The following is a 15,246-nucleotide window of genomic DNA, read 5'->3' on the forward strand; positions in this document are numbered from 1 at the left end:
TTTCGCTAAAAATTTTAGTCCATTTCCATGATCGATAAAGTCCGTCGCGATTTCAGAGCGTCCGGCACTGGTATTCTCTATAACATCAGTGTCATATATTCTATACCATATTTCTTTCTCTTCCTTCTGTTCCAATTTCGTTGCGCAAAAAAAGAAAAACAGAAGAGAAAACGGAACGCCTACACTTACGAGCGACACAAAACGCACCAAGAAAACGTCGCACGCATACCAGCACGCACATCAACCACGCGAAACACGCGTCAATTATCGTATTATTATTATAATTCTTGTAATTAGTATGTAATATGTACACAACGGACGCAGAGATACACCACTGCACTCACACTAAAAAGTCAGGATCACTGTAGTCCTCGCCGCTCTCGCTACTATCGGAAATTCTTCTCCTCTTCTTCTTCTTATGTTTTTTCACTTTTTCCGTTTTGTGCGCCCGGTGTTTACGATGTTCCTTCACTCCCTCCGGATGATGCGCGTGTATCGTCAGCTTGGGCACACGTGGTGATGCAATTTGCGATGCTGGCGCCGCGTTCACAGCAACTGGCGGTGATCTGTGGACAGGCATGGTGACCGGAATGGAACCACCAGTAGGCATCGAGTTTATCGAATTGTTCGGATGCTCGATCGACGAGTTCAAATTGGCTTGATATTGATTTACCATCTGGGGATTGGTCGTCACACTGATTTCCATTTTATTGTCCGATTCAGACATTTTGTTAGAAACATCTATTGATTGTTTGCTACCTCCGCCACTCGTGTCACCCTCGTTTCCATCTTCCTCCGGTTCTTCCAGATCAAATTTTAACATCAATTGCTTGAAATCCAAATATTCCTTCACTAATTTTTTCCTGCCCTCGGCATCAAGTTCGACATTACTTACGCCTTCCCTTAATCTTTGCAGGGTAGCCTTTGGTTTGAACAGCAAGTTACTCTTACGGTTCACAGCTTTCTCGTACACTTTCGCTGCTTCTGTCGGCGAGTATTGGCCAATTTTTTGGTCAGAAAAACCGTACAGATCTTTCAAGTGTTGCCTTAAAGTGAGCAGCAACAAAAAACCTTGGCTGGCGGTGATATAATCCCTCAGCAACGTGGTATCTCCTGGTAACCTTGCCAGTAACGATTCCTCATCCTCTTCATCATCCTCTTCATCTTCCAATACTGACAATAATTGCTCTGGTCGTGGTTGTCCATCCGGTCCCAGAGATGTATGAATTTGTTGATGATGTTGCTGATGGTACTGTTGTTGTTGGTGAAGATGATGATGATGTTGTTGTTGCTGCTGATGCTGCGGATGCTGTTGTTGTTGTTGCTGCTGCTGTTGATGCTGATGCTGATGCTGCTGTGGTTGACTATTCCCTTCTTTTGGTAGTAATGCCTCCTTAAATGACTGCACAAGATTTGTACCGGACATGGAAATAATAATATCAATATGATGAATGATAAACAATGGCTCGTCTTGCACTTGATATGTAAAGTAAGCGAGATTGTCGGCCAAGTAGAGCATCTGTGATAAACTAGTTTTCGCAGATTCGTCAAACTGTTTTAAGAAAGACAATACTATGGCTCTTCTTTGTTGTTTCGTGTTCCTCAAGATAGTATAAAGGAAACCATTTAACGCACCAGGAAATTCACCATCTTTGACCCTCATTCCTCTCACCGTGATATCAGTTTGTAGAATCTTCTGCAGCCGATAGCTAAGCTTGATACCTAATTGGGATTTCATATGAATAAAGCCAGGATATTTCTTCTCGATATCTTGAAGTTGCTTATCCGCGCTATGACTGACTACTTTTTCGCAGTCTGTGCTCATACAGATCAGATAGGGAACTATTTGAACCGGATGGACCAAACCTTGAGCTAGAATCAATTGGATCACTTTCAATGCTGCGTGACGTACACTGATGTTTGCATGCAAAAAAGATTCTAAAATCTCTTTCACATATAACTGAATCACAGTACTAGCCATTCCTGATGAAACATCTCCCATTTCCTTTAAGTTTTCTTGTTTGGACATCTTCGCCCATTCCATGTCCTGTTTGATCATTCTCTTATCTTCTTCCAACAAATATACCTCGATATTGTTCAATACTTGAATCCTCATATGAACTAAGGCATTCTCTGATGTAAGCAAATGATGATACAATTCTTTTAACTCAGGAAGTAACATGAATTCATAATGACGAATACATAAAGATCCAATTGCAGATAAAGTAAAGTGTCGAATATCATCGTTATCCAGATGTACGAAATAGTTCAACGTTTCAAATACCTGATCCTTTATATTCTCTGCTAGTCCCTCGATCACTTCTGGATCAGTAAAATTAAAGTGTCGCAGCAGCAAGCCAACAGTGAACAATGCTCTCCTGACAAATGGTCGATATTTTAAAAGCATAGGATTTGTAGGATCTTTCTCGTAAAAGGATTTGTACTCAGTCAGATGTCCATAATATTTTTTAAAACAGTCTCGTATTAATTTAAAATTCCTGGTTACGTTGTTCACTATAGAGCCTAAACAGGACAAACAGCTAGCCACAACCGATCTATCGTGTTGCAGGATCAATTTTACAGAATCTTCTTCCAACTGTGCTAAAAAAGTCTCACTAGGATGTTCCATCAATGGTACGACCAATTCCAATGTGTGTGCTACGCTACTGATGATCTGATAATCACCCTGAGTTTGACATTTCAAGCTTAGATAAGGCTGTAACGTAATCGCGTGATTGACTAGCAATTGTGGCCGTATTTTCGCAAACAGATATAAGGTTGTCAAGCAAGCGACTAATCTTTGAGAGGATCCCTTTTTCTCCGTCTTCTCAGATTCTTCCAAATTCGTCTCTTCCAATCGAAGAACGTTCTCTATCAAGCAATCAACAATCTGTTTACACGCCGTTAATAATGCCTTTGGGGGCTCGGTTTGCATCTTTGTACTATCGTCTTTGTCCTCTTTGGGCTTGAACAAGCTAACCAGCAGCTGTTCGAACCATTCCAAACCCATATCTTTACTAGCTGCCACAACGTCCGTGATGTTCATCACTTTTCTCAGTAACGATTCGGAATCCAATGTGGGGCGTTCCCTGACAGGTGTGAACCACATATTCTGAAATACTTCCATTACCAATTTTCTAATACCTTCTTCGTCATTCACCCGCCTGATCATCTTTACGCAGATTTCAGGAATTTTAGGAAAGTCAGGACACTCCATACAGATATCCTTTAGAATTTTGATCACGCGCTTACGTACGCTAACGCCAGTATCTAGAATTCTAGCCGACAGCATATCATAGTATTTATCTATTAATTCGGGCCTACTTAGTACAAATTTTCCTACTAGATCAACAGCCGCCTCGCGAACCGACGTCGCATGATCTAAAAACGAATGTTTCACGCCCAATTGCATATCTACCCGCGCCAACACACTCGGATCCGCTTCAACGATCATCGTTAGGCATTTCATAGCCTTCGTCCTGATCGCGATAGACGACTCTGTAAGCACGTGCAGGATCTGTTTCAGGTACCGATCGAAACTCTGCGAAAACGGCCTTTTCGAGGCGAGATATTGCGATATTAGTTCCGCCGAATTATAATCAATATAAGTCTGAAGTATATCCGGTTTCGTGCCAGTGCTGTACGGCCTTATTCTACTTATAATGTACTTCTTTTTCTCCTCTATGATTCTGTATGCTTCCGAGTTCTTCTGTTCGTTATTGTCGTTTTCATCTGCATCCTGTTCGTCCAGCTCTGATTCCGAATCCTGATCGCTAGCGTGATGTTTGTTTTTCTTTTTTATCTTTTTCTTGTGCATCTTCTTACTTGGACTGTTCTTCGTCTGACCGACCCTGGATTTTTCTACGGCACAATCTCTGTACCATTGTGCCAAATAAAAATGGCGAGCATAGCCTAAGGCGGAGTCCTTGGTTCCATTCACGGCCAAATAATCGAGGAGCACCTTCTGTAAAAAAACCGTCCGCTCCTCGTCTTCGTTTAAACCTATTATTTCTTTATCCTTTACCTGATCATAATCAGAATCTTTCTGCTGCTCGATTTTGATGTCCTTGATGATTTGATCGATGGTAGACAATTTGCATTGAGAACTAACTGCATCTTTCCTTAATCTGGCTGCTACGACACCTAGGTAGTCGATAGAGGCCACTCTGAGCGCCATATCAGAACTTTTGTTAGAAAAATGACCTACTAACAAATTTCCAAGTAAACTGAGGAGCAACTCAGCCGCTGGCCATTCTGGTTTATTAACTGTGGCCAATAAATCTTGCACGAAATTCTCGAACAGTGGCCTGTAATCAATTTCTTCACCTTTGCTGCCGCACTTGTTCAGGAACACTGTTAAAAAATTTCCCGCTATTCTCGTAGCAGTCTCGTATTTATTTATGATTAAGACATCAGCATCAACATAACTGGTCTTTTTCTCTTCTTTCTTCTCCTCTTCATCTTGTGATTTCTTCTGTTGAGGGATTATATTGTCCGATAATACAACAACGCATTGAATTAGCTGCAAAACCAAGGCTGTTAACATTTGTATATGATCTTCAGAATTTAACCTGTAAGTCCTAAGGCTTCTTTTGCTACTAGGAAGTCGAGCTATAGATGCCAAAATATCATCTAACAATAATCTCCTATGCTTCTCGTATTTAGTGAATATTACTGTGACCAGTTTTAAAGCGCTCAATTGAAGATCGCTAACAGATTCAACAAAAAATGGTGCGACACCTAACGTGGAGGCATGTAAAACACTAGTGTCTGTTAGAACTTGAATATTCAATAATTCAGCAAGAAGACCAACTAATTCGTGCATTTTATTATAAACCTGAAGGATACTTTTCTCTCGGACTTCTTTCATATGACCCCTTTTCTTACGACCACTAGAATTATAATTGTCAGTCTTGTTTTTCGTGTCTATTTTGTATACTGGATCAAACGAAGGATAAATAGTATTTTGTAACTGAAACTTCATGAAAAGGACTATTCTGTCGATCACATCTTCCAAGTAGACCATTTTTGGCATATTACTGGACGTCATAATGTGTAATGCAATTAAAGAGGCATCTACTGCACGCTGTACTCTTTCCATAGCTAATTGCGTCCATAATCGACTTTCATCGACGTCATCATCCGGATCCGCCAGCGGAGATACTTTAGCTCCGTCCCGAATATTCTTCTCTAAAATGTTTAATAATCTAACCAATCTATCTGCTGGAATCGATTCCATTGCTCCTAATGCCTTCAGCTTGGCTGCTTCTGTACATAAATCATGTAATTGATATTTAGGAATTAACAATTCTGGAGGCACATCACCATCATCTTCTAATTCAGCATTGGTTGCTACATCTTCTGTATTTTCGAATATCGTTTCTATAGTTGTGTTAAAACGTTGATACGTATTGGTTTCCATTAATTCTTCCACACTGAGTTTAGCTAAAACAGGAACGAGTTTCTTTTCAATTTTTCTGATTTTTGGTTTCGAGGGTGTAAGAGGTTCCTTTTTATCATCTTCCTCGTCGTCGTCCAATACCCTTCTTCGTCTGCGACTTTTATCTTCACTTTTTTTCCTCTCAGCTTTTTCTTTTTCTCTTTGGACTTGGCGTTCTTTTGCACGCGCTTTGAAATATTTGTTATTTTTACCTATTTCTTCCTCGCTTTCTGACTCGGACTTTACATCCTCGCGATTAGAAATCCCCATTTTTGCAGCTCGACTTGGAGACTTTTCAGCAAATGCGGCTATACTCTTCTGCATTAAAGCTTGATCTGCTAAAGATAATCTATCTAACATGACAATCGGTTCTTTTAATTTCTCTGGCAAAGGAGCAGGCATTTTCATTCCTTTTTCTGAATTATTGTTTTGCTGATGTTGTATCATCGTTGTTGGCGTAGTATTCAACGGATTGATCATAGGACTGGTATCCATACTTGGATAAGATGTGGTTTGCGTTGCAGATAAAAGATGTTGCGTCGCATTATCTATACTTTGTTTCGCTTCGATATTTTCAATCGGTATATCGATGTCAGGAAGACCTGTTACTGGATCAAGTAAAAATTGTTGATTTTCTTGTACTGTACTTTCCATCTCCATTGGTTGATGATTTCCTAATGGATGATGCACTTGTTGATTCATCATAGGATCATACATATTTTGCTGAATATTAACAGGTTGATGTTGTTGTAAAGGTATATTAGCACGCATAGGAGATGCCATATGCATATTATGTTGAGGTGTCATACCAGCCATATTATGGTGTTGAGGTGTTACGTTACCAAGAGTTGTTAGCGGCGTACCAGGTGAACTCATATGTGCCGGAGAATACATATTTGGTTGTGGGGTCATATTGGGTAGAGGATTTATACCAGTAGGCGGTGGTAGTACTGTTCTAGCAGCAGCAGGATGAGCTGGACTACCTTGAGGAGTTTGTCTTGACCCTGAAGAACTTGAATAGGATGGTGAAAATCGTCCATAATTAGCGGATGATTGATTGGTGTGCATCATAGGTGTGCCTTGGGTCCAATTTCTTGGTGAATTATATTGAGGCCCCTTAAACACATGCGGATTTATTTGCAAAATTGCCTTAAGTAATTCAGGAGTATTTTGCTCGGTTTCCATAGGCTGTTCTGTATTTGCATAATTATCTTTTAATTCAATATGATCAGATGAGGTTTGAGATAAAGATAGTATTAATTGGGGCACTAAGTTTTCATTTCGAACACTTAGTAATATTTGTGCTTCCTCTGCCACTCTTGGATGAAATAAAAGGGACTTGTTAGTTAAAGTCTGAGGCAGCGGTGTTGGCAGGGGCATTTCAGGTAACAAGTCAGTAAGACTCGCAATACCAGCGAGAGTTGTGATTGGCACACTCGGTATAACCCCGTTCATCTTGAATTTGACTTGTTCTGGCATTACAGCCTGGACAAAAAATATTATTAAAATTAGGTCCAGTATCCTTACATGTACTCTGAGGTTCATAGAATTATCCAACGTAACAAACACTGCACTGACATATTATAAAAAGTCTTATTCACAGTATATGATAAATATAAATCAACAGAACATATCTAAATGCACTGTTACCACGAATGCTTAAAGAAATCATTGTTAAAATCTCTACACTCGTATTTTCAAGGCATTCCGACATAGGATATATTTCACTGATGAACAGAATTGTATCTAACGCTTGTTAAAGAACACTACCACTAAGGCATATATTGGGAACTTAACAATGTCTCTTTTAAGTTCCCATGATGCACTAGAAATTATCAACCAAATTTTGATGAAGCACGTGGATCCTCCAATAAACGGTCCATTTTTAGAATTAATTTTTTGATCTGAAACAAATATAATAACAAATATGACATTCAAACTATTAATTTTTCATATCTTATGTGCATAAAATTTAAAATTCTATTGAAAGATATTGAGAGATTATTTTAATATTTATTTATAAATAATAAATAAAAAATTATTAATATTTTAATTTTTTAAATATATATTATTAAAATATATATTATTATTAAAAAGTTCATTATTTAAAATAAAATTAGTACACATTTATGTAATGTCAAAAGTTAGTGACATAGTTTTATGATAGATGATTAATTTAAGATAAATATATTTTATAAACTTTATATTTTATAAAACTGATAAAAAAACCAGCTTAAATAAAGAATATAATATTATTATTGCATTATATATTAATGTATATAAATATGACAAATATCAACAAAAAACTAATAATCTCTTTATAAAGGTTAGAGTAACTCCAAATAATTTTTTAAATAAAAATTTTAAAAAATTTAAGAAGATATTGTTCCAAATTTTATAAAATTACAATATATTGCTATTATATATACTGCATAATATAATTTCATTCATAGCAATTATAAAAATTATAATATACTGTAGTTATATATATATATATATATATCTATATATATATATGTATATCTATATATATATGTGTACATGTATACATATACATAGATATACAATAAAAATAATATAATAAAAATATTATTAAATCATTTGCAATTATTAGCAATTATTTAAAAAAATTATTTTAATATTTTTCACAAATATCCTCAATAATATCACTAACACATTAAATGGAGTACATTAAAAAATATCTTCATAAGATTCCAATAAAAACCGTTCCACGAATGTCACAACGAATATAAAATTAAAATGTCATTTTTTTTCTATACAAACCATATTTCTTTCAATGATTTTGATTATTTGTGTCACTCAAAGAAGTTTACAGAAAATATTTATTTAACATTCAATGATTAAATCACTAGCATCACACAATATTGTTATTATTACCTCCAGTTGTCGAGTATATACCATCCAACATTATACATATGATAACATGGCTTTAAGGAGGATGCTACAGGCTGGAAACCTCCCAAATGAACACAATTCCGCTAAATAAGAGAATTATTAAAGTCAATGATGATAACTGCGATGATTGTATGTCATTTAATAAACGAAAACAAAGTTCGGTTAAGGTTTTGTGTCAATTGCCTTACCTAGTTATGTACAACGATTATTTATACTGCAGAATGCAAGCAGTGAATGGAATTTTGGCGGGAGGTGTATCGATATCCAAGATCCCCGTGTCGTTCGACGCGTATAAACCGTCGATATTTACACGTCTACCAAAATAGCGACCCCGTTCGTGCGAGTTTGTTCGAAAAAGTTTTCGTCGTGAAAGATATTCACTCAATTGTCATCCGTGTTCTGGCCTATTTGGTTGGATGCGTTTTCTCGTCGATCACCGAGGAATGCACTTTGATTTGCGGCACAGCACGATTTTCACTTACATTTTTCACGGTACCGTGTAAACATCGCCATGTCAAAGGTGGTGCATCGCGGGGAAAACAGTATTTATAGTATGAATACGAGGAAAACAGACACAAAGGCGTCCATTTTGCTCAGCAGCGAGTTAGCGGAAGTTGCGTAGTAGATACAGGCTAGATACAGGTATACCGGCGCTACGGCGTCTTATTTCGAATTACACTAAACCGTTCGCATGAGAGCGATGCAATTGATGATAGATATTATTAAATATTTATATATAATAATATTTCTAAATATCAATATTTATTATAATAAACTTTTTATCATAATACTTAATAAGAATCGTTATTTAATAATAATATTTTAACATGTACAATTTTCATAATAATCAATTAACAAATATATTTCATATACAAAATAATTTATTTATTTTTATTAAATTTTATATTATAATTATTATTTATAAAATATTTAAATAAATTTAAAAAAAATTATTCTATGAATTTAATATACGTATAACTATATTCAATTATAATCTTCTGATTACATTTTGTTTCGTTTTATTAAATTGTCGCGTAAAAAACAGTTGGTAATATCCGTCATAGATTTTAAAACCGACTTTCGATACTATGTTTCAACAACATATTCGATGATGCAATAAAAATGCTCGTAGGTGGCGCCACTAAGACCACTTTAATTGTACAACATTTCGGTAATTAACGTTTAAAAAGATATTTTCCAATTAATTACCGTTTCAATTTACTCACTTAGTGTCGATAAGTATTAATAGACTCAATTATTGTTCTCAAACGACATTTCTTAACCGAATGTTTACTGTATCCACGATCGCCCATTCCATACCAGGTATGTATCGAAGTTGTTTGACATTGAAAGTATTTTCTCATTTTAATCAATTTAATGTATATGTGCTATTTTACTAAAAATTTTTAAAAAATTTATTTTCTTTTGTGAACAAAAACAAGTTTTCAAGTTTGAAAGATTTTAGAAAATTTTAAACAAGTGATTTTCGAACAAATTTTAGAACATTGTATCTTTCCTTAAGTAGGACGCTTTTCTATCATAAAATGTAAATTATTTTCTATGTGACTTATCGTATTTAACATATAAATTCATTGCTTTAATGTAGCATGAACTCCTATTTCCTTGATTCTATGTTTAAGTAATGATTTTGATTTAGTAGAGTATGTATAAAGTTACATGTACAGTTTTGATGTAAAAAATAAATATAATTAAAAAGAAATGAAAGTTTTTACAATTCTTTTAATTTATGTTGAATATAATATTGAAATTTATAGATATTATATGAATATGATAACTATAATTCATTTTAATGATAGAGTGTCAAAACAGAAAATAACAAACATGTTTAATAATATTTATAATGAATATATAAATATGTTTTCAATATATTCATATAGCAATGGAATTATCATATTTATTATATTCAATTTATTATGTTTGATAATAACAAGTATTAGAAGTTTTTATAAATATTAAATTCTATAACCTGATCTTTACTATTTATAATTTTTTCAGGGAGTGACCCGACCAAGATGACGCAGAAGCGTGGTGCAAGTATGTCACATGTTGGGTAAGTTTTAAAATTATTGTTTTTTTATTTATTATCATTACAACAATTAAATGTTATTAAACTATTAAATTATTTAAATTATTTTATATATTTTTTTTAAATTAATCAAATTTTTTAAATTTTAATTCAAAATTTTCATTTTTAAATATAAATATAATCAAATTTGCCATTCAAACGTTCATGTTATCTTTTATACTTAATTCATTTAATAGCATTAAGTTTTTTAACTATATAAAAACTTTTAAAATAATTTTTCAAATATTTTTATATATTATTCAATTAATCAAATATTATTAATCAAATTTTTTTGCTCTTTTTTTACTCAAACAGTAAAGACAAATAAAAAAAATAAATAAAAAATATTTTGCAGTGAAATTTTGTTATGGATATCATAATATATATGTATAACGACGTATAATATTTTACTAATCGTATATTATAAACCAGACAAGTTTTAAGTTTTAAGTTCTCGATTAACACGATTCCAAGAAACGATATAGTGGTGACAATGAGCCAGATTACGATGTCTAACAATGGTAGGTGACTTCTGAGTTGTCGATGTCCGCTAATATTCCTTTACACAGCGATTGCGACATCGCGTCAGAAACATTTTGTTATCGTAAGCGTTGCATACTTTTACCTTGTAAATGTACGTTGTACGATTCTTGAATGTTATACGATATCTTGGTGGATGGCTCCTTGAAATAGAATTTGCACGTTAATCGCCTATAAACGATTAAGAGATAAGCTTGTTCTTAATCGAAGTAGCAAATATTTAAAGATGAAAGGGGTACGATGTAATATAAGTAGAATTTTATTAATAATAATAATATTTAGAATTATATTTATTATTATAGTATAACGTATTAATAATATTATAGTTATTTAAAACAAGTATTATTATAATAACAATCTTAAATTTTTTTTTTCTGGAATCCTTAGAAATTTTAATGATCTTATAATTCTTTTTTTAAACATTTCTTTAATAAACATTTAGCATTTTTAATTCTTGTAATATTTATTATAAAATCTTTGAGTGAGAGTAATTTTATTATATTAAAAATCTTTTGCACGAAAAGAATCACTTAAGAAATCATTACAAATGATAAATGTTTTAATAAAAAGAATTTCATATTGTGATTTATTTATATTTATATTAAGTTTGTTATGTTTCTTGATAAAAGGAAGTATTATATAAAGAAAATAAAAATATAATACTGCTTAAATCATCATATAAAGAATAATACACATATTATATAAATGTCTATTACATAAAATATACATTATTTGAAACGATAACTACACCAACGATTCGATGTAATAACTTACTTCCTTCGATGGCTCTCATTAGTTTGTCTCATTTTAATCTAATAAGTCGTTTCATCTGTCTAATAGGTAACACAATAGATAAAGTAAATTTTCGATTAACATGTTGTTATCGTTTCTTTTAGATTGGAAAAGGAAATTAAATTTCCATTTATTAATAAAAGCAATGCTTTTTTAATTAAATTTTATGATACTATTTTTTTTTTAAATAAATTCGATATCAATATTCATCAAAATTTAATATAATAAATTGATATAAAAGAAACTTTTGTATCAAAGTTCGAACAAAAGTTTACATGAAAATTTAATGAAAAATCTCAAATTAAAAGATCATACACATCCCTGATTTGTTGAAAATTACTTTGTGCAATAAATTCTATAAAAAATTGCTCAAAAATCCTCAATTTTCGAAGAATGTATAAAAATTTTACATGTTTTAGAAAGAAAAAGAATTTAAAGAATCACAAACATCAAAGAAATTTCTGCTTAGAAGAAAAGTACATAGAAAAAAAAAAATCTCCATTTTAAATAAAATAAAAAATTCGATAAAACAAAAATTCTATTCCAAACCTTTGAGAAAAAAGAAAATTGTGTCCCTTTCAAAAGTAAGGAATTTAAAGAAAGAATCGCAAGATCTACTTTCTCTCACAAAACAAAAAAATCAAATTGACAAGAATTATAGATCCTCTCGTAAAAAAATAAAAGAGAAAGAGATAATCTAAAATCTCTTTGCGAAAAAAATCGCAATTCCCTTAATACACTCTTTGGGACAAAACCCACGAAATCCATTCGATCTTCGGCCACGAATCGGATTCCTCCTGTTGATCCTCCACCGTCACCGAGCAGTGTAATCCCGATCCTGTTCCTGTCCTCCTCCTCACGAGCAGTGTAACGTGTTGAACGAGGACGAATGCATCCCGGTTAAAAGTCATGCTTTACACAGTGGCTGTGTTCCGTGGGCTCTCTGGTGGGAGAAGTGATAGTCCTTACCGGGGTATAGCACAGCGGCACATTATGCGGCTATGGTGGAATCAGTCACTGGCGAGTTGTGGGTGGTGACTAGTCGTCGACCCATCCGTCCGTCTACGTGTTTCCGCGTAACGTTATACCGTTTCCTCTTCGTTTCTCGTTTCACGTGGCCGAAATACCGTAGATCGCGATCGAAGCCATCGATCCGTTCCTCTCTCTCTCTTTCTCTCTCTCTCTGTACATATATATATCTATCTATCTCTGTCTCTCTTGTTTGGAGAACCGCCGCGGTGCACGATCGCGCACGTGCCGTGGCGTATCCTCCGCCTCGAAAACTCCGTTGATCCGAATCTCGTTCTACCCATGGGTAGCGGGGATCCACGGGTAATTATCGGTCTCTCGAGCCATGGATGGAAATTTTATCGGTCGTGAAAGAAAAAAGTGTGATGGTGAAGTTTCGTCGGTGATAGGATTTTAATCGTGATCGATCAAGTGAGGAACGATTTTAAAGAGAGATTATTATTTGGAAGAAAAGTATTTTATATCAGTAAATATATTTCGGATCGTAATATTTTGAGCAGGTTCTACGAATCGATATTAGAAATAAACTTTGTAATAAGATTTATATTTCGCTCGTCTCCGATGGAGTTGATGGAACACTTGAACGAGACTCAAATTTATATCTTGCACGCGAGTGGTAAGTGGCGAGTTGAGGCGATTCTTTGAAGGAAGAATAAATTTATTTTTTAAGTAAGAAGACTTTGTTATTCATCTTTACTGGAACTGAAGTTCTTGTGAGAAGTCGGGTGTTAATTCTTCGGTTCGATTTTTGTTTCCAACTGGAAGGAAGAAATCGATCAATGATCTTCTCTGATGGAGCCAAGAACGAGAATCATCTTCGACGAAACTCTGTTTATAACAATGTCATTCACAGAGTAATGACATTGGGCTAATCCATGAAAATGTTGCATCGTGTGTGCGATTTCCAAGACGGTATCAGAATTGCCGATATCGATCACGATTTGATCACGTTGGAAATTAAGTTTTGATCAAATTGATGAAATCTTCAACTTCTTCTTCAACTTTCCATATAAATAAAATACGTGAAGGACCAAAATTTTCATAGAACTATTTGTCGTTAAAATATTTATTGCCTGAGAGTGAAAATTCAGATTATTTGATCGATACAAATATAATTAAAAAACTATTAAGCAAGAAAAGGAAATTTTTATCGGAGATAAGAATTGACCAAACTTTGAAAGAACTCAAATTTTATCGCAGAGCCGATTGTTTATCATGTACAAAATTTAAAGTGATCGGAGAGAAAATTTCGAGAAAACAATTGGAACAAAGGTGAACGAGTTGTAGTCAATTCATCCCCATAAATATTCGTTGGATCTCTGGAGATATACGAATAACAAGGCTGGGACATCTAGCGAAAAGATTCCATTGCTTCAGGGTGTAAAGTATCGAAGACCTTTTGAACGTAGATCTCTTCAGGAATCGGATGACACTTGATAACTCGGCGGAACGTGAATGGACGATCCCCGTAATCCTATCACGATCTTCGAATCCAATATTTAGTTATCGAATTTAATGGAATAAAATCATGGAAACTTGATATAAATAAGAAATTCCCTCTGTAAGAGATATCAAGAGTTGTGCGTGATATTGGATGGAAAGAAATTTGAAATGGTAAAAGAAATATGAAAAATTCGTTCGAGATGAGAGAAGAAGGATGTGCAGAAGTGATATCGGTTTAGAAAAAAATGGTAGAACCAAGGAGATCTAGGTAATCCCCGAGGACACTTGCTGTGCAATCTACGAGCCATCTTCCGTGGTTCGAGATTTCGCGATAACCAGGGGAATGGAGAAAAGTTTATTTTAAACTTAACCACGTAGAATCTCTTTTTAAGATTAGAGGTAACAGGATGATGAACCGATTTGGGAATAATGAATAATTTAATTCTTACCTTAACGTATGCTCATTATATCAAATCGTAAATAAGAAAAAAAAAAAAAAGAAGATGAACAGATTTTAATGAACACTCCAAACAATTTCATTCTTTAAAGAATTATTTCAGAATTCCAATATCAACAACTAAACAGAGAGAAAAGGAAAGAATGTGTTATAGATTGAACAAAATCTCAAAACAGTAATAATAGAAATAAAACAACCGATCAACTTACTTGTTTCTCGTGGATGTTGAAATTTTCAAGGAACACCCTGCATTGTAAGAACAGAAGTGTAAGAACGATAATAAATATTTCATCATTCTCCGATTTCATCTCCAAGATGAACGCTTGAACTCCACCACGAGTTACATGAACTGAAACTCTGTCGTTTATATAATTATATATAATTTTCACCCCCTGATCAAAGTGGCAAAATAGCCGACAAAATAGAGTATCCGGGTGGTAGCGGTATGTACGGGGGTGGCACGGGTAGCGGTGGGTATGGAGTGGGTTTGGGCCCAGGAGCGGGCCCGTCGCATTACATACCCTCCGCCACGTCCGTCGGCTA

General features: G+C 34.2%; 2 protein-coding genes across 8 annotated transcripts in view; one reads left to right on the top strand and one right to left on the bottom strand.

The window, feature by feature from the left end:
* LOC102674992 (nipped-B protein) lies at positions 1-9,002 on the bottom strand. 2 transcript variants are annotated; one of them, XM_006610246.2, is made up of 4 exons: positions 8,545-9,002; positions 8,339-8,439; positions 1,309-7,344; positions 1-1,257 (listed from the first exon to the last, which is right to left on the bottom strand). In XM_006610246.2, exons 3-4 carry the CDS (start codon positions 6,983-6,985, stop codon positions 341-343), a joined length of 6,594 nt encoding a protein of 2,197 aa, XP_006610309.1. In that variant the 5' UTR covers positions 6,986-7,344; positions 8,339-8,439; positions 8,545-9,002; the 3' UTR covers positions 1-340. The 2 variants fall into 2 exon arrangements, with proteins under 2 accessions (XP_006610309.1, XP_031371329.1); XM_031515469.1 differs by having other exon boundaries at positions 1-7,344.
* A 464-nt stretch (positions 9,003-9,466) lies between these two features.
* The window catches only part of LOC102674473 (aryl hydrocarbon receptor nuclear translocator homolog), a 46,842-nt gene continuing 41,062 nt past the window's right edge, over positions 9,467-15,246 (top strand). For 4 of the 6 annotated variants that reach the window (XM_006610241.2, XM_006610243.2, XM_006610242.2 and 1 more), the window contains exons 1-2: positions 9,467-9,679; positions 10,373-10,427. In XM_006610241.2, coding sequence (XP_006610304.1) covers positions 9,643-9,679; positions 10,373-10,427 — 92 coding nt within the window. In that variant the 5' untranslated portion in view covers positions 9,467-9,642. Of the gene's footprint in view, positions 9,680-10,372; positions 10,428-14,982 lie in introns of those variants that run through there. The other 2 variants (XM_006610244.2, XM_031515470.1) reach the window with 1 other exon arrangement.

The sequence above is a fragment of the Apis dorsata genome, unplaced genomic scaffold, assembly GCF_000469605.1.
Source record: "Apis dorsata unplaced genomic scaffold, Apis dorsata 1.3 scaffold_72, whole genome shotgun sequence".
Taxonomy (NCBI): domain Eukaryota; kingdom Metazoa; phylum Arthropoda; class Insecta; order Hymenoptera; family Apidae; genus Apis; species Apis dorsata.